Genomic DNA, 23,070 nt, shown 5'->3' on the forward strand with positions numbered 1-23,070 from the left:
GGTCGTACAATTGTCCTGACAGTTGAATACGTACACATGGCGCTCAGGTGTTCTATCAGCTGTCTTCATTAACTTATTTACATTTTCTGTGGAACCGCTGATCTCTTTGAAAATCCCAGCAGCAGCATGGAGATCTTGTGTGACTAGTATTACAGTCTGGCCATTCGCTCCTGTAAGGTGTCGGAACAGCCTCTGCGAACAGTATCGTGGTGGTGGTTGTGGTGCTGGTTTCCTTTCGTACTAATTGGGTGAGAACTGAAATGATGCCCGGAGATGACAGAGACGGAAGGCGCGCGTACGTCAAATAGGACGGAGTAGAGCCGATCCGACCCGCAGCCAGGCCTCTGGAGGACAGCGCGGCAGCTGGAGGAGGACAACCGCCGTTTTGCTGCAGAAGCCTTGCGCGGATGGGTACGGGTCTCGAAAACCAGCAATCAAGTGACAAATTACATGAAGATCCCGCTGCGTGACGAGCGTCAGGAGCTGGGACATGTGAGGCTGACGTGCAGGACCTCGAGTGCGAAACTGACACGCGGTCCGGAATCTGCAGAAAGGCGTAATGAGCGTCTCGGAGCTTTACCGTCTGCATTATTTTGGAGATTTCGCACTGAGCGAAATGCCAGGTGTCACGGGTTCGACGTGCTCCGCAGACCCTTCGCATGGGCGTCTGCCGCTTTTCTGTATTTATTCTACACGACCGGACTACATGTTGTACGTTTAGCGTACTCGAATACCGCACTTCAGCCGTCCTCCAAGGGCGATGTCTCCTCGGTGCTTTTTTCGGCTCACGTTCAGATCTGCGCACGCGGATTAAAAGCTTTGAATTAAAATGCCTCCTTTCTGGTGTTTGGGTTGATCTGCGGTGGTAACACCTCTCTGCCCCCGTCTATTTTTACACGGCCCTGCTCTCCGAGCAGCCGGGGGGAATAATTGGTCAGTGACTTGTTAATCTCGAGAGGGCAGGCGCCCCACGAACTGTCCTGTCTGTTATCGCAGCTCTGTCATTTCCTCCCTGCCCACAGGGCATGGCAGGAACGCTCTGTTACGCAGCAACATTCCCCGACGACCACTTCTCCTTGGTTCAGCATCTTTAAGCAAAAATAGGTTTTTGATTCGTTTAAAAGTTTTTTGTTTCAATTCTTCTATTGATTTTTTTCATATATATTTCAGAGTTACTGGTTCTGTAACAATTGCTAATATTGTCATTGTGTATCTTACATAGAAATAATGTTATTGTGTAAATAGGAAAAATTTTACTCTTTTTATAAATGTTTTTTTTTAAAGAACCTTTCAAATTAGATTTAGAAAAAATCAAATATTGTATATTAAGATCTGCTGCCCAGATTTGGGGAGCAGGTCTTAATATACAGTTTTAAAAATAATGCTCTAACAAATCACTGTTCTTACTAGTGGCTTGAATAGCAATACACGTAACGTGTTTGAGAATCTGCTGTCCGGTATAATCAGGTGTGTTTCCCGAGGCATTACAATATTTTCACTTTTATTTTCTCAGCTTTGCACAGCAGCACTAAACCGACTCCATAGACACGTTCCATCATACTTCATAAGGTTTGTAGAGCTCAGAAATAAGGCTGTTGCCCTGCAGGAAATAAAACTGACAAATTAGGCACCCGTCACGAACAACGTCCAAATGCTGGCCGCAGATAATTGGGAAAGCGCGCCACTGCTTCCCCGCCTTCCTGAAACCGCTCAAGATATCACTGGGATCCAAATGGAGGAAGTGGCTTCTTGCCTAAATATTGTTCCTCAGAGAAGCAGCTGCACACAGCTGTGAAAGATGGAGGTGGGGAAGAGTCCGCGGCTGCCCCGTGCCGCCGTCCGCCTCCTCCTCCTCGTCCTGTGCGCTCTTTCGCGTCGCAATCTGGCCTTAAACCTCAACGGGGATAATGTTACGTTCTACTCCGGACCCGAAGGGAGTTATTTTGGATTTTCCCTGGATTTTTATCAGTTCGGCAACAAATCGTGAGTACCTTTTCCGGAGAAACGAACGCCGACGCAGGAACGAGCCACTCGATTCTCTGTCGATGTTTGACTTTAGTAACAGAGTCCATCTGATTCCATCTTTAGATATGCCTACTACAGGCAGTCCCCGAGTTACGAACATCCGACTTACATACAACCCGTAGTTACGAACGCTCCCTGCCGTGAAACCTGCTATCTTAAAAATTTGAGTTACGTACAATGGTTCGTAATAACAAACAGCGCTACTTTGCGGTTCCGAGGTAGGGCAAAGATTTCCTTCTTTTCAGTCGGACCACGTTGCTGTTGATAGCGTCTCGTGTCTTACTGTATTTCGCTTTAATTCTTTCGTTTTCACCCTCGTAACCATGACACCGAAGTGTAAATGCGATACAAGTGATGGTGAGGCATCAAAGAAAAGGAAAATAATCGCAGTTAAACTAAAGTGGAAATAATAAAGTGTTTGGAAAAAGGTGAGACGTCAACGAACACTGGAAAAGCAAACATTAAATTCTCTTTAATGTTTTCATACCTACAGACACACATACACACTCCTCTCTCATCTCTCTCTCCCAGTCTATTATAAATACTGTAGTTACATTTAATTTTGTTATTTATACTGTTATAACATTTGACTAACTGACGTTAGATACTAACCGTACGTTACCGTTCCGACTTACGTACAAATCTGACTTAAAGACAGACTTAGGAACGGAACTCCTTCGAAACTCGGGGCCTGCCTGTAATGCAAAACTCATCCAAACAAGAAATGTGTCACGCAGCAGTTACCTCCCTCTCTTCATCAGATCATATTTGGCATATATTTGAATGCAAAGGCTGAGGCCACTGCTACTTGGACCCCCAGAGGTTTATTTTTTCCCCTTTTTTCAGAGCCGGGAGCTTTTTGTTTTCCTCTCCGCCGTTGCCACCGGGCTTCTTCAAATAGTCATCTGTCTGTGGCCTTACTAGCTGGATATCTGTGCTGTGCCGTCCCCCTCTCTTTCATACCGCACTTTAAACCACGTTGAGCGCTCTGTGTCACCTTGGTGAGAAGAGCTCGCTATAAAAATAATCTGACTTGAATTGAAAATAATTTGATGACTTTATTATAACCTTCTGCTTTGATCCCAGCTCTTGCAGCCCCTGCACTGTTTTTCCATTGTGCGAAAACAATCCGTATACAATTACAGTTTGTCCGGAGCGTTACAGGAAGAATCTATGGTCTGATGAGATGCCACATCCATAAAATCTTCTAATTCCTCCCAAAAAATAAAATGAACGTGTTAACTGAATGAGTTTGAGTCTGACCACGGGTTTCTGCCGGTCGGTTGGTTTCGGCTGCGAAAGGGGTGGTCGGTTTGTGGGCTCTCTTGGTCCCTCGGTCCCCTCAACATCCCAGTGTCGTGTCGCCCAGCATCAGCGTGGTGGTCGGGGCTCCGAAGGCCAGCACAGAGCAGTACGACGTGACGGAAGGCGGAGCCGTCTTCCTCTGTCCCTGGTCTTCAGAGGGTGGCTCCTGCTATGACCTGGTCTTTGACACTCGCGGTAAGCCGGAACAGTGACAGTTAACGCACGGTGCATCTTTTTGAGACCAAAAACCTTTGTGATGATAGAAGAGCTATATTTTGGATTTGCTTTCTCTCCTTTTCCGGAGTTGAACAATATGCTGAAGCCTTTTCGGTTTATTTGCTTGAAGACCATCTGAGCCCCATAGCGCCTCCGTCTTACATATAGGGGACTAATTTAAGATGAATCCTCAAAAAGCCATGGCATTTCATTGTGTCCCGTTCAGCGTGCGAGGAGAGTTCCTGCAAGAATTCGAATCAACATCCTGGTTACACTCTCGGCCCTTAACCGCAATCCCACCGAATGGCAAAATATATAAAAAGAATTAATAGAAAAAATATTTTCAATAACTTCTCAGTTTCTTATTTTTATTTATTTTTATTAGTTTATTTATGTACAATTTTGTGAAATAATTACTGACGAATTTGTGTTTAACGTCTTTTTCCTGCCTTCCAATTTATTTCTCCGTTTATGAATACGCAGGTGACGAAAAACACTTTTACGCCGGTTCGGCCGCAGTCGTGTCGAAATCGTACCAGTGGTTTGGGGCCAGCGTGCGGGCCGGACAGAACCACATCTTGGTAAGTGTTTGTCTCGCAGGAGTTTGCCGCTCTTGGATCAACGGGGACGTCATGAAGGGGAAGGAAAACACAGGAACGAAACCACGACAGCGTTGACACCCCTGTACCTCCATCCCAAAGAGCTTGTTCCAGTGGCCCCATTCCCCACACACACACACACACACACACACACACACACACACTCTCTCTCTCTCTACAGGCTTGTGCACCCCTTTACCACTGGAATGTGATCGATGGCCTGGACGAGTCGGGAATGACACCGGTGGGCAATTGCATTCTGCGGGACATGAACACTGGGAAGCTGGCTAAGTTCTCCCCCTGCAAGGACACCACGATGGACAAGGTGTATGAAGACAGGGGTAACTGTAAGTGGCACCACGTCTTCGCACCCACACGCACTTTCCCACCTCTGTCTCTCTGTCCACCTGTTCGTCCGTCCATCCGACCGCCACACCTCACAGCTCCTGGCTGTTTCTTTGGTTAAAGCTGCTGTTTTTGGTCCCAGAGGTCACAGGTTTGAATCCCACCTCCAGCTGTAGTACCTTTGAGCAAAGTACTTACCCTCAGTTGCTCCAGTAAAATTACCCAGCTGTGTAAATGGGTAAACAAAGGTAAAAAGCGTAACACTCTAAGTCACTTTGGAGAAAAAGGGTGAGAAAAGGGAATAAATTGAAATGTAAGTTGGCTTCTTTAAAACCTAACCTTTTTATAAAATGTATTTTCCTACTAAGTTGGTAGAGGATTTTTTTTATATAATGCATCCTACCACAACTTGTTGCCCATAAAATCTGCTGTATTATTTCTGATGGGGACGAAAGGCAGATATTCTGTTCTTGTTTGTGTTTTCCAGATGACGACAGACGATACTGCGAAGCCGGATTCAGCTCGGACATTACAAAGGTCTGTGTGTTTAAAATGTGTCATTAAATATCCTGCTTTCTTTCAGGGGAATGAAGCCAGTCCCATTATGCTTCTTAAAGCAGCACTGCATTACCTTATTATTTCACCTGGCTGGAAATATTTTTCAGAGACAGAACCAATCTGACTTCACATCAGTGTCAGACTCTGAATTTGTTTTTTCTCAGTTTGACTGAATTTAAATTTTTCTCGAAGGAAGGAAAGATCCTTCTTGGGGCTCCAGGGGGATACTTCTTTCAAGGTAAACTAAGCTTTTTTTTTAAGATGTAAAACTTATAAAATCTATAAACATATAAATCTAATAATAAAATGTTATGATAAGTGTTGTTGAGGTTTGACTGATATGTTCTGTATCAATAATAGGTTGGCCGCATGTTTCTTATTTTAATGTTTATTGCAGTGTAATAGCAAGATAAATCAACTGGTGTATAATTTAAAAAAAAAAAAAGTTTATTGATGTTTCTAAAAATATCTGCAGCGTGAGATAAACTGCAGCCGCCCGACAATTGGGGAACTGAGTTCAATGTCTCCCTCTAGTGGTCAGAACGCCGCACGACACATTTTCCCCCAAGGGATTACATAGATATTACACTGTTAGAGCTTACATAGATATATGTTAGATAGATTCTACATCCAGTCCAGGAAATTCCAGTTTAAAGGAGCCATCATCTAGATGAATCATTACAAATGTAGGTCCTGTAGTACAGATAATACTCGGCGGAGCTGTGGGTTGGGTAGTTATAAGCGCTGCTGCCTTTCATTCAAAGGTCCCAGGTTTGAACTCCACCACTTACTGTTGTACCCTTGAGCAAGGTATTTACCCTCAATTGCTCCAGAAAAAAAATTACTTAGCTGTTTAAGTCCGTAAATATTTACGCACATTTTAAATTGTTCCTGTTTTTAGCTGGCCTCTTCCTCACAATGTTTCGTTTGCATACGCAGCAAGTTTTGAAAATCTACCTTATTTACGCAGCCGGGTAATTTTTACCGTGATATTTCAGGGTAACTATCTCAGTACCAGGGATTTGAAAGCAGCTCCTTCGATCGCAAGGCGACAGCTCTGACCACTGCTGCCCCGTTGTCATGTGTACCACAGTCTGGTATTAACTGTACCACAATATTGCGACACATCATAGTGTAAAAGTACTAACGGACATACATTTTGAGATATAACTTTTGAATATTTAATGACGCAGACATGGAAATAGGAATGAAATGCGAATATCCGATTGCCCCTTCGTCAGATCCCTCGCTTTGTGTCGAGAAAGCGTGGTACGAGGTGGGTGAAGGCATTGTAGGAGCTCAGTATCACAAGCGTAAGGGTCAGGTAATGATGTGGTAATTCTGACTGGAGAGGCTTAGAGGTTCACGGTAAACCCTCCCCCCCATCCCACCCCACCCTCCTTGTGCCACAGGTCAGGTCATCGCAGCGAGTGTGAACAGCATCTACAAAAGCATGGAGTCTATGGACCCTGTGCAATTCGTGGAGGGCATCACCTTCTCGCCGGAGCAGGGCAGCTATGATACCTACAGAGGTGAACCTGCAAGCGTTTCATACACTCGTCTCGTGCCGGGTCACGGTGGTGTGGAACCTATCCTGGGAGAACAGGCCATGAGGCAGGGTGCATTGCGGAAGGGGATGCCAGTCCAGGACGGACACACGTTTACACACATGCTAAGTGCAATCTAGAATCACCAATTCACCTAGAAACACCTGTTTGGACTGTGGGAGGAAACCAGAGCACCCCACAGTCATTGATGAGAAAAGCTGTGCAACTTCGGTGCGCTTTAATCGCCTGTTCTGTGTCACCCAGGTTACTCGGTGGCCACGGGGGAGTTCACGGGGGACTCCAGCACAGGTGAGAGATCCAGCGCCCACCTGGCGACACTTTACACCGCCGTTGTTCTTCGCCGCACTTGAGCTGAGGGACGTTTGTGTGTTTCCCCGCAGACTACGTCGTCGGCGATCCGAACGACCGAAACACAGCCGGTTCAGTAGGGTTCCTCCCCCGGACTCTCACTCACTCTTAGTCGCGCTGCAGAACGAGCGCGCGGCCGCGTAGACGTTCCTTCGGCCGCGGTCCCTTCCGGAAAATTCTCCGTGAGCGTGTCCTCTCGGCCGAGTCTCAGCTCGGACATTTGTCCTTTCAGGTGAAAATCTACAACGGAATGGCGTGGGACTCTTTAAGAGTGTATCGCACCTTCTTCGGCACGCAGGTGAGAGGGGCCCCAAGGTGCATCGTGATGGTTCCACTGTGCTCAGTGACTCACCCGCACACACACACACACACACACACACACACACACACACACAGAGACACCAGTGAAGGAAAGACGATGACAGATCCAAATGAATAGGTGTCTACAGAGGTGAGCAACCATGGTTGTGATCCAGCGCAGGTTTCGAATTGAGCCTCCAAATACCCCCCAGGTTCAGCGCTGCGGTGCAAGTACGTCCTCCAGGGTGGACGCTGGACAATGCTTCTACTTTCATTCTGCCTCCAGGTTGCCTCATACTTCGGCCATGCTGTCGCGGTGACGGACATCAACAGCGATGGGTAAGTTACCATAGAGAGGCAAACGGTACGTTTTAAGTGCATCTCCCAAACTGTGCATCACAAAGATTAATCTGTGCCTTTAAACGATTTCACACGTCTGGGGGGTGATGCTTGGATCACTGTCTAGAAATACATCCAAAGACCCTTTCTGTCGGGTCTCTGGCTACACCAGTGCTGTAGATAAGTAATCACAGCTTAGGACCGGGCGTCCAAAATAGTTCACATTCCTTCACTCAGCAGACACTTTTGTCCAAAGCAACTTCCAATGAACTCTATTTAGTGTTATGAGCCCACACACCTTATTCACCACAGTGACTTATGCTGCTAGATACACTACTTACAAGGGGTCACTTATCCATACAGTAGTGGAACACACACTATGGGGGTTTTAGAGTCACCAATATGGCTGAACAGTATGTCTGTGGGAGGAAACGAGAGCACCCAGAGGGAACCCACACACATGCAAACTCCACACAGACTGAGTGGGGATTGAACCCATGTCCTTTCGTACCATCCTGGTATTGGAAGATAGTAGTCCTACTCGCTGTGCCACCGTACCACCTGCTGCTTTGGTTCCTCTGTCCTGCTGGATATATCATTTTACCATGGTTTTGCACTCCTCTCAAGCTTTTTACCTCGGGGCCCCTCCTGGGAGTAAAACAAAGGACCTTTGGTGTTCACCCAGCCCTCAGAGCCACCTGTTCGGCGGAGACGTGACGCCCCCACCGCCAACCGCTAAGTGTTGGTTGAACGGCCGCTCTGATAGGCATCTCCTGTGACCCGTAACTGCAGGCGGGACGACGTGCTGGTGGGAGCGCCTCTCTTCATGGAGCGCCTGTCCTCCGCGCAGCTCCACGAGGTGGGCCAGGTGTGCGTGTACCTGCAGAGGAAGCGCTCCACCTTCTCCAGCAAGGCGAACCAGAAGCTTCTGGGCGCCGACGTGTACGGGCGCTTCGGGAGCGCCATCGCCCCCCTGGGAGACATCGACCAGGACGGCTTCAACGGTGAGGTTCCGCCCGCAGGATGCCTTCAGTCCATCCCGCGAAAAGCTGTCTGCGGGGTTAGTCTTCCGGTCGAACCCGCGTCCAAGAGCCGTCGGTCTGACAACGGCTACAGATAAAAAGGACTCTTCGATCTTCCTCGAAGAGTAACTCCGTTTGGTTATTAAAGAGGACCGGAATGTTTTGGCACATGAATCCATGTCTGGGTGATGATGCCATAGTAGGAAATGCACAGGAGATATTTCAACAGCCACCCCCCTCCAACCCCCAGCCAACCCCCACCCACCCTTCCATTCTGCTCTTTCAAACCAGCTGTTTTCCAGTTCCCATTATTAGTGGTTTTGTGTCTTTAGGTCCTTAGGTTCATCACGTCCTTGATCTGTTCAGGCACAACCGCGGGAGGAGGGGAGCGATGTTGGCTTGTCTCGTGTTCACGACGGTTCTTCTTCTCGATCACGATCAGACGTCGCAGTGGGGGCCCCTTTCTCGGGTGACGGGGGCCGGGTGTTCGTCTTCAGGGGTCAAGCCGAGGGGCTGATGCTCCAGCACTCCCAGGTGCTGCCCAGCCCATTCCAGGCGCTCGCAGCCCCGGCAGCCTTCGGATTCACCCTGCGGGGGGGCACCGACATCGACACCAACGGCTACCCAGGTCGGTCTAACTAGTCGCTCTCACACATCTTCAGCCGTTCTTACACTTCCGTCCAGGAACTATGTTCTGCCACGATGCTCCACACCCTCCACACACATGCAGTTCCCACCACTTTCTTGCACTAGAAGAGCTAACACTTGACCTGCCCCGTATTTCAAGGGAATTTTCGACACGTTTTCGGAACATTTTTTTTTTTTTTGGAGACGCTACGCCGAGAAATTGCCAACACGTCCACGTACGGAGCGAGGGGTCGAGATCAAAAGGTGGCTATATGTCACAGGTGCAATCACATTGCGTTTTCTAATCGCTTCCAGAAGGGAGTCCTGACGTCTTCCTGGACCCTCCTGGACAGCGCTGGGTGCCCAGTCCAGTTTCCCAGTCCTCCTGTCCCCCCGTTTGCGTTTATTTGGTCCGATTGTGTCTCCACAGTATGTGGTGGGATGCCTGAAAAGGCCACCAATCGATGTCAATCGCTGTCGTGCGGTACGTTGCGCTTTGAAAGCCCAACAAAAGGTGGCTCCTCGTTCGAGATGCTGCCACAACCCTGAAACAGTGTCCACTTACGTAAGGATCCTTCCTTAATATTTGCGAAGAAAAGTCCTTGACGCCGACCGCGGTCTCCTAAAGGGAAACTCGGACCGTTTTTTCGCCGAGGAAGAAGGTCGCCGCTTCTGCCGCCACAGCCGCCCTCCCGCTCTGAGAGCTGCCAGCCCGACAGAGTCCCGAACGGCGCTCAGAATGACCTTTTCGAAGCCCGTATTTCAGTCGGATAACTTGTCCTTCAAACGCGTCGCTCGTGTGTCTGCAGCCTGCTAAAAGGCCTCGGAGGAGGGTCACAAATAGCAGCATCTCCCCCCGTCAGCCACTCCCTACACAGTTATGCTTTCTGACGTGCGGCACTCTGGCTTTTAAGGGCCCCGTTCTCAGGCTCTCCCTGGGTGGCTGGCATTTCGCATCACTTCTCCGATGACAAAGAGGGACTAAGTGGCAGCCTGCTTGGGACTTCCCTTCCGCACGGCTCCGCCATTCCCGTGATGCTTTTCACCGCACGTTGCATCGCGTCTCGTCGCCATACGTGCGGCACTGACTCGGAGCGACAGGCGGAAGTCGGATTCCTTGACCTTGGACGAGCTTCGCCGGCGCAGCAGGTAGCACCGGTGCCTCACGGCTCGCGTTGTCGGAAGCGAGTTCGAATCTCCGTTGGTCCGCGTCCTTCCCGCGTTTCCCTCTATGCGTGTGGGATTGGGTGGAGCGATGAGCTGAAATTATGTGTCGCATGGCTCCGTTGTGTGTTTTGGTGAAGGATTCGAGGGAATTCCCTACATCTATCCTTGTACATTTACTTGGAAGAAAAAACGAGGTAAATGTGAGGTTAGAACAGTCGGGCATCAGGGCACAGTGAGCATGCATAAAGTGTAAAATGCACACATGTGATGTTTTTACTAGATGTTTTTCTGTGTCTTCAATGGTAAGCAGTACTTTGGATACAGAAGTTACTATAGATGCGTCGGCAAATCGAAACGGATCCGATCGCTTGGTTACATTAATGACACAAACGCCCTTTGGGAAACAATGGAGAGAACATCTCGCTTCGGAAAGGATGTCAAAAGTTAAAATGCAAATGCACACACACATTGTCTGAAACCACTTGTCCCAAGCGGGGTCGCGGCGAACCGGAGCCTAACCCAGCAACACAGGGTGCAGGGCTGGAGGGGGAGGGGACACACCCAGGGCGGGACGCCAGTCCATTGCAAGGCACCCCAAGCACTACCCCAGACCAGGCCCCGCCAAACCTGCCTTGCCACGGCATTAAAGTGAACAAAAGAGGGGCTTTTGTCATTTTTTGATTTAATTAAGAAGGTTTTGTCCTACTTTGTATTTCAAAAGAGGGGGTTTCGTCCAGACCCCCCCCCCCCCCCCCAGCCTACCTCGGTCATTCAAGAGGCTGGAGGGGGAGGGGACACACCCAGGGCGGCGCCCCAAGCAGAACTCGAACCCCGGACCCGCTGCGTCACCACGCCTTTTTTACTTATTATTCATGGTATTGGGTACCTTTACCCCTCTGATTTTCACTCTCACTTTGAATGCATTTCTTATGATTTGATTTTTGCATGGGGGTGCGGTGGCGCAGTGGGTTGGACCGCAGTCCTGCTGTCCGGTGGGTCTGGGGTTCGAGTCCCACTTGGGGTGCCTTGCGACGGACTGGCGTCCCGTCCTGGGTGTGTCCCCTTCCCTCTCTGGCCTTACGCCCTGTGTTGCCGGGTAGGCTCTGGTTCCCCGTGACCCCATAAGGGACAAGCGGTTCTGAAAATGTGTGTGTGTGTGTGTGTGTGTGTGTGTGATTTTCGCATTACAGTGTCTACATATCATATCATCGCTGCGTTAGAGTCCTGAGACTAGTTCTGTATTAATCTATCTCAAATGAACACCATTCCACTCCCTTTGCAGTTTTTTTGCAATTACGTTAACATTTTTACAGCATTTTTCATTATATTGTAACATACTGTTTTTATTGTATATATTATAATATATTGTAACATACCATTGTAATATAATATATTGTAATATATGTTTTTAATGCCGCACCATGGTCTTGGAGGACCGTTGTTTGGTTTCACTGTATCCTGTACCAGCTGTATATGGTTGAAAAGACAATAAAGCCACTTTGACGCTTATATTAGAAATCCCTGTTTACAGTTAGTTCACAGTCATAATAATTTATATGAACACTGCCTCTGTGAGTAACATTCCCAGGGGTTAATTGCAGCGCTTTAAATTTATCTCTCTCCACATAGATCTCATAGTTGGAGCGTGGGGTGCCGACAAGATTGCGGTGTACAGGTAAGAAGTGACGGTGGGAAATTACTGCGGTCCAGCGGTGTAACAACTTGGGGTGGCCTCGGGACACCGCCCTTGAGAAACAACGGAATAAGGAGTTTCACTGTCCAGCTTTTTCATGTTTGTTCCGATTTCAGGAATCAATTAGGACCAGATAACGGGGAATAAGGGCGACAGTATCTGGAGCTCTCGTCTAATTATTGATGAGATTGGCAAGACGTTGATCATTGTTCAAGTATTAGTGTTATGGTTGGTGTTGTCACTTTGGAGTCATCCTTCGGTGCGTGTGATTGTGTGTGTGAGAGCAGAGCGCGGGCTGTAGTGCGAGCCAAAGCTCATATTTCCCTGGACCCTGACTTCCTGAACCCGGACATGAAGACCTGTCAGCTTCCAAGAGTCAACAGCGCTGTCTCCTGGTAAGGAGTTCTTAAAGAAGAAGTTTTGGTCACAGGATACTCTACGCCAAATATGACAATATGTCTGACCTTTTAAAATCATTAATAGCAGAACGACTTGAGTCTTGTACGTAATCAAGGGCCTTGCAAAAGTTTTCAGACCCTTGGTCAGCCCTCTCATTTTACAGAATCACAAATGGCGCATTGAAACGTTGTTTATCTGTAATATTTCCAAGCACCGAACCTCAAAATTAATTCATGTACAAATGAATGGACGCAAATGTGCCAAAATCACTTCGGAACAGCGTGCAAAGCTCAAAAAAACGTCAAACTTAATGTCGCTGCGGCAAAAGGTTTCTCTACCAGCTATTAATGTGCTCTTATTTTCTTAAACTATTTCCTAACATAAAAGCAATGTCATCTTACAAACAATTAACTTTGACTTTCAGAGAATGAGGTTTCGGTGTGTGATTTGGTAAAAGGAGACGATTGACACTTTTCCAAGGGACTGTTTCTAGGACCTACTGCAACGTGGCGAAGAGTAATTCAGAAATTTGTCTTGTACCCCAGCTTCACGATCAAGGTGTGTGTCAGCGTGTCCGGCCACAAAATCCCACAGCAGATAGGTAAGTGTTTCGCATGTGGTTGCATGGACTGTCAGTAAAACCTGCATCACGTTCATTCGAGTAACTGAGTTGCGTGCAGAAGTTTGAGGGTTTGATTCCCATCGTCGCTGCGGAGGCGCTTACTTTCGTCAATGGCTTGAGTTGGGTCGTGTACGTCTTTGTGTACACCTATTCACCTGTGCGAGGACGACACCACAGGGTCAGTTAATTCTCATCTCCAGTGCTGGACAGCGAACTCCAGCTAGACAAGATGAAGCAGAAGACAGCCAGGAGAACCCTTCTCCTGCAGTCCAGTCAGCCTCAGGAGCACTTCTCCCTGACCATCCAGAGCTCTGCAGGCACGGCCTGCAAAAACCTGACCGCCTACCTACGGGTGGGTTACATGGAGATGTTATACGACGTTGTTGTCTTTTAGCATTCAGGCAATTCGGGCGGATTAAATAACTCAGATATCTGCCCTTGTGTTTTTTTCCCATCTGATGCACCGTTCATAGCAGAGATGCTACAGCACTGCTTGAAAGTGCGAACCCGTTGTGTCCCTTTTACCACAAAATGGTAATTTAATGAGAAGCAGTGACTGTCATGTGACGTAGCAGGTGTGCCATGGCCAATTCCATATGTCGCTTTAGAGGAAATCGTGCGTGTAGTAGATACACACAAGTAGTGCAGGTCCCAAAATAAGCGAACCCCGAGTTGCATTGGTTAAACCAAGTATATTCAGGTGTGTAAATCATAATCATCTATTCATTTTTGGAATTTCTTTTAGGATTTACATTTTATACGTTTGTTTTAATATTTCATACAAGAATAATCACTATCCTTATAGGGTTCCCATACTTTCGAGCAGCACCTCTTAAACGCAACATTGTCTCCATCTAGTGGTCAGATAAATAAACTGCAACCTGCGGCATCAACCAGCGTTGCAACTGATGTGTTTATTTAATTAATATCTATATATATATACAGTAAATTCAGAGCTGGATGGTGTGTATATGTTTATTTTATATATGTACAGTATATATAATAAACACATCAGTATGTTTATATATAAACATGTATTTCCAGAGATGAGTGATACCTCTCATATTGTGGATCATATCCTCCTTCTGAATAGGCCGGATTCCTACACCTTGTATGTCTGTATCCATGTTTAAACTCATTTTTAAATTCTTCATTTCGTAAATTGTGCTTAAATTTGAACTTTGGGTCCATTTTCTATAGCAGTTATAAAACAGAGTTATTATGATGTTAATGGCAGTTAATTACGTCAATTTCGATAGCATAGCGGAAATAAAAGTGTTGGTGGCGCTGTGCGTGGTGCCACAGCGGAGGAGTTTCTGTAAATCTGTGACAGCCCAGATGCTCTATAAGATCTGAAATAACTTAGTAATTAGTAACTTCAGTGTTCGAAGAATGTCCCTCAACCAGTTTCACAAGCCCCTCAGTAATATTTACGTATTAGTATGAACTTGGAAGAATTTTTCTTACAAAAATGCTCAGGTTTACTGCGTTACTGAGTCCGTTTTGAAGTCACTGCTGTGAGTCTCACCTTCCCTTTGCTGTGATCGACGAGCAGCGGTGAAGGTGGCGCCTCGGAAGCAGGGGAGTGTGTGTATGTGTGTGTGTGTGTGTGTGTGTGTGTGTGTGTGTGTGTGTGTGTGTGTGTGTGTGTGAGATCCGGCCTTATTTACACCTGCTTGTTGCTGTCACCGTGCAGCACGAGTCCGAGTTCAAGGACAAGCTGAGCCCCATTTTCATCGCCCTCTCCTACAAGCTGGGAGGGTCATCTGAGGTCGTGCTGCATGGACAGACATCTGCGGTGGTGCAGGTGATGTCACACTTTGATTTTGTAGCATCAATACTATTATTATTATTAGTAGTAGTAATCTTGTTGTTTATTTTATTTATTATTATTTATTTTTGTTGTTGATGTTTGTTTTTATTCTTGTTGTGTTTCATCTAAAATTTTCAGTTTCATTTTAAATTTTAAATTTATATATAACTATTATTAGATTATGATTTTATATTGATAATTTTATCATTTTTATGTAATTTGTAAAATATTATTTTAAATATATTTTATTGTATTTACCGAGGGGGGCGCGGTGGAGCAGTGGGTTGGACCGCAGTCCTGCTCTCCGGTGGGTCTGGGGTTCGAGTCCCGCTTGGGGTGCCTTGCGACGGACTGGCGTCCCGTCCTGGGTGTGTCCCCTCCCCCTCTAGCCTTACGCCCTGTGTTGCCGGGTTAGGCTACGGGTCCCCGTGACCCCGTATGGGACAAGCGGTTCTGAAAATGTGTGTGTGTATTTCGCTGGCACCTTTGTCCAAGGGGACTTAGACACCTTTACTGTCCTGGGTAGAGAGGGCGAAATGCCCCGAAAGCTCCTTTATTGGCTTTCGTCAAACGGTTCGCCTTCAGCCGTTATTATGTTTGCGCTGCAGAGCCGAATCATCCTGGACTGTGGGGACGACAACGTCTGCGTCCCTGAGTTGAAGCTGGCAGTCAAGGCGTGAGTGTCACACGAGACGGACAGGCTTTCGAGGACCGCTGACGTGTCTGAGCCCTTGCCGCTGACCTCGTGACCTCTCGCACAGGGCCAACGACCGTCTCCTCATCGGGGACGAGAACCCGGTGCTGCTGCTCGTCGAGGCGGAGAACCGTGGGGAGGGGGCCTACGAGACGGAGCTGCACGTCCACCCGCCCGCTCACACACACTACCAGAGTGTGCTGAGCGACAAAGAGGTGGTGACCGCTGCCTGTGTTCGCCACACTAGTCACGACGCCTCCCTGTGGCCAAGGGCTCCGCAGCACAAAACACACCACTCTCTTTAGAAAGTGCTAGAAATAAGATGTTAATAAGGAAAAAAATAATACATAATAAATACATAGCTGAGCTTATGGAATGACATCGATGTATTTGTCCTGGGGTGGACTGGCATCCCATCTAGGGTGTACCCTAATCTCACGCCCTATGCTTGCAGGGTAGACTCTGGATTACGATGAATTGGACAAGTGATTATTGAGAATGGATGGATGGATGGATGGACAGATGGATGGATGGATGGATGGATTGGGCTGAGCTCTACATAGAGGGTGCATGGATGGATGGATACCCTTCAAAAAAGCTGATGGATGGATGGATCGATGGATGGATGGATGGAGATAAAGAGATGGATGGATGGACAGACAGATTAGACATTTGGATGGATGGATGGATGGATGGATGGATGGATGGACTGCAGATATAGCCGTGCTTTGTCATTTGAGGACGTTCCGTCACCCCGCTGTCCTACATCTGTCCGTTGTGTGGGCTCCTTTCGCCAGGGCTTCAGCCGGCTGGTGTGTGTCCAGAAGAAGAGCAATGAAACCGTAACCGTGACCTGCGACCTGGGAAACCCCATGAAGCACGGCCAGAAGGTAAAGAGTTCCCCAACAGCCCTGACCTCTGCATTCTCTCCCTGTTCATTAACTCTGGACGGGCACATGTCCGCTGGCCATCAAATCACCACCATCTCAGCAGGACGCACTGCTCCGCACGTGGACTTTTACTGTGATTTACATACATTCGCTGTGTGCTGATGCATGGCAGAGTCTCTGTGGGCAGAACGGATGTGGGTCTCATCCTTGATGTGCTGTGCAGCTGCAGGCGGGCCTCTACTTCAGCGTGGGTAACTTGGAAGACGTGGAAAGCCGTGTGTCTTTTCAAATACAAATAAAAAGGCAAGACCAGTTATTTTGCTCTGTCACCTCCGTTCGTCACCAGTAACAGTCAACATGTTTTTTGAAAGACGGCTCATAGTTGACAGCGGAACGTTTTTGGATCCGTGTTCAGTTTCTTGTAACTTAGCCTTGTGAGCCTAGTGGTTAGAACTGCTACCTATAGACCCAACGGCTGTAGGTTCAAATCCCACCTCCACCTGCAGTACCCTTGAGCAAGGTACTTACCCAAAATTGCTCCAGTAAAATTACCCAGCTCTATAAATGGGTAAATAATTGTCAGTTGCTTTGGAGAAAAGCATCAGATAGATGATAATTGTTAATTTTGCTCACATAGCCACATGCTGCTGCTGGAAGAAACGCCGAAACGGAATTTTAAACTGGCCCCATTCCTTGTGTCTCCTTCAGCAAGAACATTCAGAACCCAAACAGCAACCTCGTCAACTTGCGCATCAACGTCAGCGCCGTGGCGACTCTGGAAATGCGCGGGTGGGTCTCCGAGTCACCGTCACTCACCATCCACGTCAAATTTGGCAAAATACGTGCCAGGTCCATCGCAGGAACGAGGAGCCGTTCTCTTAAGTTCTCTACCACTTGGCGAACGTAGCCGGGGCGGCGGAATTTCACGCAAATGGGTTGTCATGGCGACCGACGGTCGGCGCATTGACGCTCACCTGACATCGGTACGCTGCGGCGCAGGTGTTCACAAGAAGCACTGCATACAGAAGGGACGTGTGAGAGTGATGGTGCGACACCACGAGACGCCCGTGACCTGTTTCCTGTGCTGTGTCCCGCAGGGGCTCCTCCCCCATGGAGTGCGTCCTGCCCATCGCCAACTGGAAACCGGTGGAGGAACCCAAGAGCCTGGAGGAAGTGGGCCCGCTTGTGGAACACGTGTACGAAGTAGGTGGCTTTCCCTGAGCGGAACCCCAGGCCGACGCGCCGCTGGGGGCCCCTGGGGCGGAACCGCTGGGGCACCTTGTAGCGGGAGCAGTAAAAACACGGTAGAGAAAGGGGCCCCGAAAGAGCGAGAGAGGAGCAGACGGAGCATCTCGGAGTTCAAGGTGCGGCCGCTTGACTGTGCGCGTTGACATGATGCGCGACGAATCAAATAATCGTGTCGCGAAGTTCGCGTGGCGCTTGTGATCATCGCAGAATTTCGTTTCGCAGAACGTTTTCTCCGCAGTGACGGTCCTTACCTGGTATTTTACTCTGTTCGATACACTACACTAAACTCCCTGCAGTCATCAGCCATGCGTGCAGCAGACCAGTCTAACACACACACACGACAGGCAAATTACAGTCATTGGTTCACCTAAAAGGGAGGAAACCGAAGAAAGTCTGAGCTGGACTCAAACCCGTGTCCAAACCTGCTGGGGTGCTGTGCGGCACCAGCGCTACCTGCTGTGCCACGATGCCACCCTGGTGACGATGCAGAGTTCAGGAGTCAGGAGTCAGGGAGGCCCTCCGATTCCAGCGGCCGCTCCTCCAGATCGAAGGAGCCGGTTACAGTGGTGTGGGCACCTGGTGAGGAGGTCACCCGGGGTCGTGACACTAGGAGGACACCCAGGAGAAACTGTATTTCTGGTCTGGCACGGGGACTCCTGGAGATGACCCAGGAGAAGTTTGAGATTGTCGTTGCGGAAAGGGAAGCGTGGTCAGCTCTACTCGGTCCGTTGCCACGGCAACCATCGTTGGAAATGGTTGGGTGGATGGGCAAGTGAACTTCTCTTGACACGTGATCACGAAATGTGTGATTAGTGCACAAATTCGGAGCAACGCGAGGGAATGATGATTTACCAGATTGTCCCATGGTAAACGAATCAATCTGTTTGGAGGTGAAGAAATCAAACGGATTTTCCTGACAGTGTCCGGTGTGTCCAGGGACCTGAGTCAAACGTACAGATGTGACGGCGTGTGTGTCCTCCCCAGGTCGCTGAGTCGCATCGACGTGTATAGATGGTCTCTGGAGGTTTTCAAACAACGTTTGACATTTCAGCTGAGGAACCTGGGCCCGGCGCGGGTCAACGCCAGGGTGGAGGTGGAGTTTCCCACCTCCCGCCAGGGGGACCTCCTGCTCTACGTGTTCGCCAACGCCTCGGAGGAGTCGCTCACCTGCCGCAGCGACTCCGCCGACATCGACCCCCTCAGGGTGGGCACACATCCGGTTGTCTCCTTCGTTTGCGCCCCGAGCAGCGCTGGCTCGGCGCTTTAACGTGTGAGGTCATCTCGAGAATCATAGAATCAAACATCCCCTCCAGCTCTTCGAGGAAGAAGACGCCTCGAACGGGACCGCTGCCGTAGTCCATCGCATCAACAAGCGGGAGGCCGAGCAGCACGACGCCCAGCCGAAGGAGACGATCCACGTGGTGAGGAACTCCGCGGCATACGCAAACGCGCTGCGTTTTTACAGTGTTTACTGGGGTACTCCACAGCTCTGAGTCTGTCTCTGTTCCACCCAGCAAAGAGTCCCTTAGCCACTTTTTCACTTATAATTAGGGTTAGGGATGCTGTTGTTTTACTCCTTGACACGTTTATTTATGTATCGTTTGTCGTTCATTTGTTTATTTTGGTTCAGGTTTCAGGTCCATTTTCTCCAGAGATTTGCAGTGTTAAACTACTTTCAAATGACGTCGTCCATTTGCACAGCAGGGCAGTTCTTTTTCTTTTACCGGAGCAAGTTTAGTGTAAGTCCCTTGCTCAAGGGTACCGCAGTAGGAGGTGTGGTTTTAACCTGCAGCCCCTGCTGATTGCTATACCTCCCGTGGGCCCTTATTTACATACTGTTTCTGAATGAGTGACCTTTTGTTATTCCCTGTAAAATTCCAAAGTATAAAAAGTACAGTAGGTGCTATAAGTCTCCTCTCCCTACTGGAGACCCATGTGGCAGATCTCATTGTCTTGTCTCATTGCTTTCGAACAGCAGTGTGAACGGGCCTCCGTGGGCCTATGCGGTGGCCGTGTGAGATTCCAGGCTGATTAATTTCCTGCACAACCATGTCTGATTTTTATTCACCTTAACTGGGTGAAACACTGCCCCCATCTAATGATGTTATTTCACCCTGGTCTTATTTACTGTCTCAGATACCAGGGTATAACGGTGAGGGTGTAATTTCACAATGTGGCCGCCAGGGGGAGACAACCACACACAAAAGTGACACCATGCTTTTATTTCACTTTTTATCTCATATACAGTATTTAATTTCTTTACACTGGACAATTTCTGTAAAATGACATGTGAGATTGAATGGCTTTAAGCGAGCTGTCTTCCGATCAAAATATTTCCTAAATGGGTTCTGCATGTCTACATGCATTGTCTCTTGACAGAACTGCACAGGTGGAGACACCTGCGTGAGGTTCGTCTGCGAGGCGCGGGACCTGGACAGGGGTGAGAGCGCTGTGGTCAAGGTCATGTCCAGGTTGTGGGTGCAGACCTTCCTGAAGGTGAGAGCCAACCCCCATGAAAAGAGAGAACTTCCGGTGCCGCCCGATGGTGAAAAATTGCAGTAAAGTAAGACTGGGCCACAGGAAACTTCATGTTGTCCTGATAATTTATACATTTTCACTTTATATTCAACACATAAAACAATAAAGATGGAACATGAACATAGTGTAGCTGAAAAAACGTGGTGCGTCAGAAAATGGAATCATCAGGCAACATCTAATAAATATTTATCTCCCTCATTTTTTCCTGCTACGAAACAGTACTGAGAGTACGGGTTATTTTTTACGTTCCCACCCGTTTCTCTCTTCTTCCCCCCATCAGAGTCCCTATGTAGGGTTTGTACTCCATTCCAGGGCTTATTACAAACTTCTGGGCATGCCCTCCAAGATCCAACCAGAGGTCCTCCTTCACGGACATTCTGAGGTGAGACTCAGCAGGTTCCGCTACGACCCACTATGAGCACAAGGAAGCAGACCCTAGTAAATCCAGTGTGTCCATCTAGCTGGTGGAAACATGGTTAAGTGAACGAAACAGAAGATAATTGGTTTCAAACCTATCTCTATGCACAGGTCCCTCATGGGGTTTGAACCAACAAACATTCGGGCCTGTGTTTCTTCAGTTTCTCTATGGCTGTACCATGTGTCAAACTCTAAACGATAAATTAGGCGGCGAGGTCGTGGTGACCGCTGGTGCTCAAATCTCTGCAGACCCACACAGCGGTGGTGTGGAGGAGCCCTGATGGGGAGAAGGAGGTGCCCGTGTGGTGGATTGTAGTGGCTGTCATCTCTGGCCTCCTCCTGCTGGCTCTGATCATCTTCATCTTACAGAAGGTACAGGGCTGTGTGCTATTCGGCTCCCAAACTGCAGGTGGCGCAACCCTTTGCCTGCTGCATTTCTCCACGACCATAAAACACAAAACTGTGAAATTTCAATTTTATTGTTAAAGTATAATATGTGTGACGGGGTGCGGTGGCGCAGTGGGTTTGGCCAGGGCCTGTTCTGCGGTGGCTCTGGGGTTCGAGTCCCACTTGGGGTGCATTGCGACGGCCTGGCGTCCCATCCTGGATGCGTCCCCTCCCCCTCCAGCCTTGCGCCCTGTGTTGCCGGGTTAGGCTCCCGTTAGCTTCGGGACAGGCGGTTTCAGACAATGTGTGCGTAATATGTGCTCTTGTTCTGAATGTAAAGCACGTTCAGGGTCCCACATGAGTCTGGATCCAACAGGCCATGTTCTTAAAAATTGCATCACCCGCTGTCCAGTTCCAGACGTGCTGTACTTTGACTTTGGTCACGCTCGTCCTTGCTGGTGTTTCAGGTCGGGTTCTTCAAGCGTATGAGGCCCCCGAGCGAGGGAGAGGATACGTGTGAGCTGCAACCAGAGCAGCTCGAGTACGCAGAGATGCCGCCGAGCACCGGAACGTGAGAACGCTGCCGGCCCCCCCCCCGCGGGCGTTTGAACTTGGCCCTGAGAGGTGGGCGTCCATCGTCCTCCTAACGGGACACGACTCATCCAGCAAAAGGCAGAGCTGAAGCCCTTTGTGAAGAACAACAATGACAATGAAAACAACTCGAATTTAAAAAAAAGGAAAAATAAAATGTACATTAGACGCATTATTAGGAACACGGGAAACGTGTTTTAATTTCACCCCCTTTTCTAATTGCAGTTCTTTGTGTGCTGTTCTATTTTTACAGCGTCATATATATCGAGCAAAGTGCTTTTTGCCTTTTTGGCCTGTAAATATTTTTTTTTTTTTGTAATTCCATTGCTCCACATTGCTATTGCTGCATCCTACTTTCCACTTGGAATACCACAGTTACTACATTCTACTTTACATTAGACCATATTAAAAAAGCGTGTCAATTTACGGTGTACCCTGTGCTTTTTTTGTTGAAATAGTACTTATATTACATTTATATAAGAAGGTTTCTTTCATTTTTATGTAAGGGCCATAACAAGAGTTGAAGCTGTATGTGAATATTATAAACAATATGTTGCAGATTCAAAAATAGTGAACTATTTTTGTGCTGTTTTTAATTACAAATAAATGGTTCTTGACTGCATAATGTGTAACGGGGGGTGCGGTGCTGCAGCAGGCTGGGCTGTGACCTGCTCTCTGTTGGGTCTCGGGTTCGAGTCCCGTTTGGGGCGCCTTGTGATGGACTGGTGTCCCGTCCTGGGTGTGTCCCCTCCCCCGAGCCTTGCGCCCTGTGTTGCCAGGTTAGGCTCCTGATCACCGCGACCCCGCTCTGGACAAGCGGTTTCAGACAGTGCGTGTGTGTGAAATGACACTCTGTTCCTGTGTTCAGACTCAGAGGGGTGATAATAAAGGTATGAGGTGTAATAAATCATCCTGCGAGCCACTTTGCGAGGTGACTAATCGCTCGTAATACCAGTTTTTCCACAAAGATGTGGGGAAAAGCCGAGTTCTTGGAGAGAACAAAGACGTTCTGTCGGCAGCCCGAGGGGATATCCTTTCCCGCTTTTTATGACATCAGCGTTTTCTAAACATCCATTGTGAAGGAGGACTGCGGCCCTCGCAGCATCCTGTTATTGTAAGGGAAGTGAAGTGACCTTTCACCTTGTTCTTCACTCTGGCCAACTTTTCTTCTTCTTATATATTTGAAACATTAAAGAAAGAAGGAAATAAGGATCTAAATGAAAGAGTCAGTGTGTAATGAGTAAAACCTGTCATTATGGACGAGATATGTGATCATTTATTCCACATACACGATCTAATGTGTATTAGACAGGCATCGCATCCAGGGTCCTCCTCTCAGCCTTGTGCCCAACGATTCTG

At 48.3% G+C, this 23,070-nt stretch overlaps 1 protein-coding gene across 1 annotated transcript; it reads left to right on the forward strand.

Annotated features, from left to right (window-relative positions):
* The first annotated feature begins 1,784 nt into the window (after positions 1 to 1,784).
* On the forward strand, positions 1,785 to 22,137 carry itga2b (integrin, alpha 2b). The gene is made up of 30 exons (XM_018764303.2): positions 1,785 to 1,983; positions 3,395 to 3,525; positions 4,030 to 4,127; positions 4,327 to 4,492; positions 4,978 to 5,027; positions 5,241 to 5,286; positions 6,461 to 6,580; positions 6,860 to 6,904; positions 6,997 to 7,040; positions 7,197 to 7,262; positions 7,551 to 7,603; positions 8,396 to 8,607; positions 9,068 to 9,253; positions 12,049 to 12,094; positions 12,400 to 12,507; positions 13,057 to 13,112; positions 13,334 to 13,485; positions 14,830 to 14,940; positions 15,555 to 15,622; positions 15,708 to 15,855; positions 16,438 to 16,530; positions 16,754 to 16,833; positions 17,239 to 17,319; positions 17,628 to 17,733; positions 18,830 to 18,982; positions 19,092 to 19,199; positions 20,158 to 20,274; positions 20,597 to 20,698; positions 20,983 to 21,105; positions 21,588 to 22,137. The coding sequence occupies exons 1-30, from the start codon at positions 1,799 to 1,801 to the stop codon at positions 21,693 to 21,695; spliced, it is 3,162 nt and encodes a 1,053-aa protein (XP_018619819.2). The 5' UTR covers positions 1,785 to 1,798; the 3' UTR covers positions 21,696 to 22,137.
* Positions 22,138 to 23,070: the final 933 nt, after the last annotated feature.

Source organism: Scleropages formosus, chromosome 8, assembly GCF_900964775.1.
Source record: "Scleropages formosus chromosome 8, fSclFor1.1, whole genome shotgun sequence".
In the NCBI taxonomy this organism is placed as follows: domain Eukaryota; kingdom Metazoa; phylum Chordata; class Actinopteri; order Osteoglossiformes; family Osteoglossidae; genus Scleropages; species Scleropages formosus.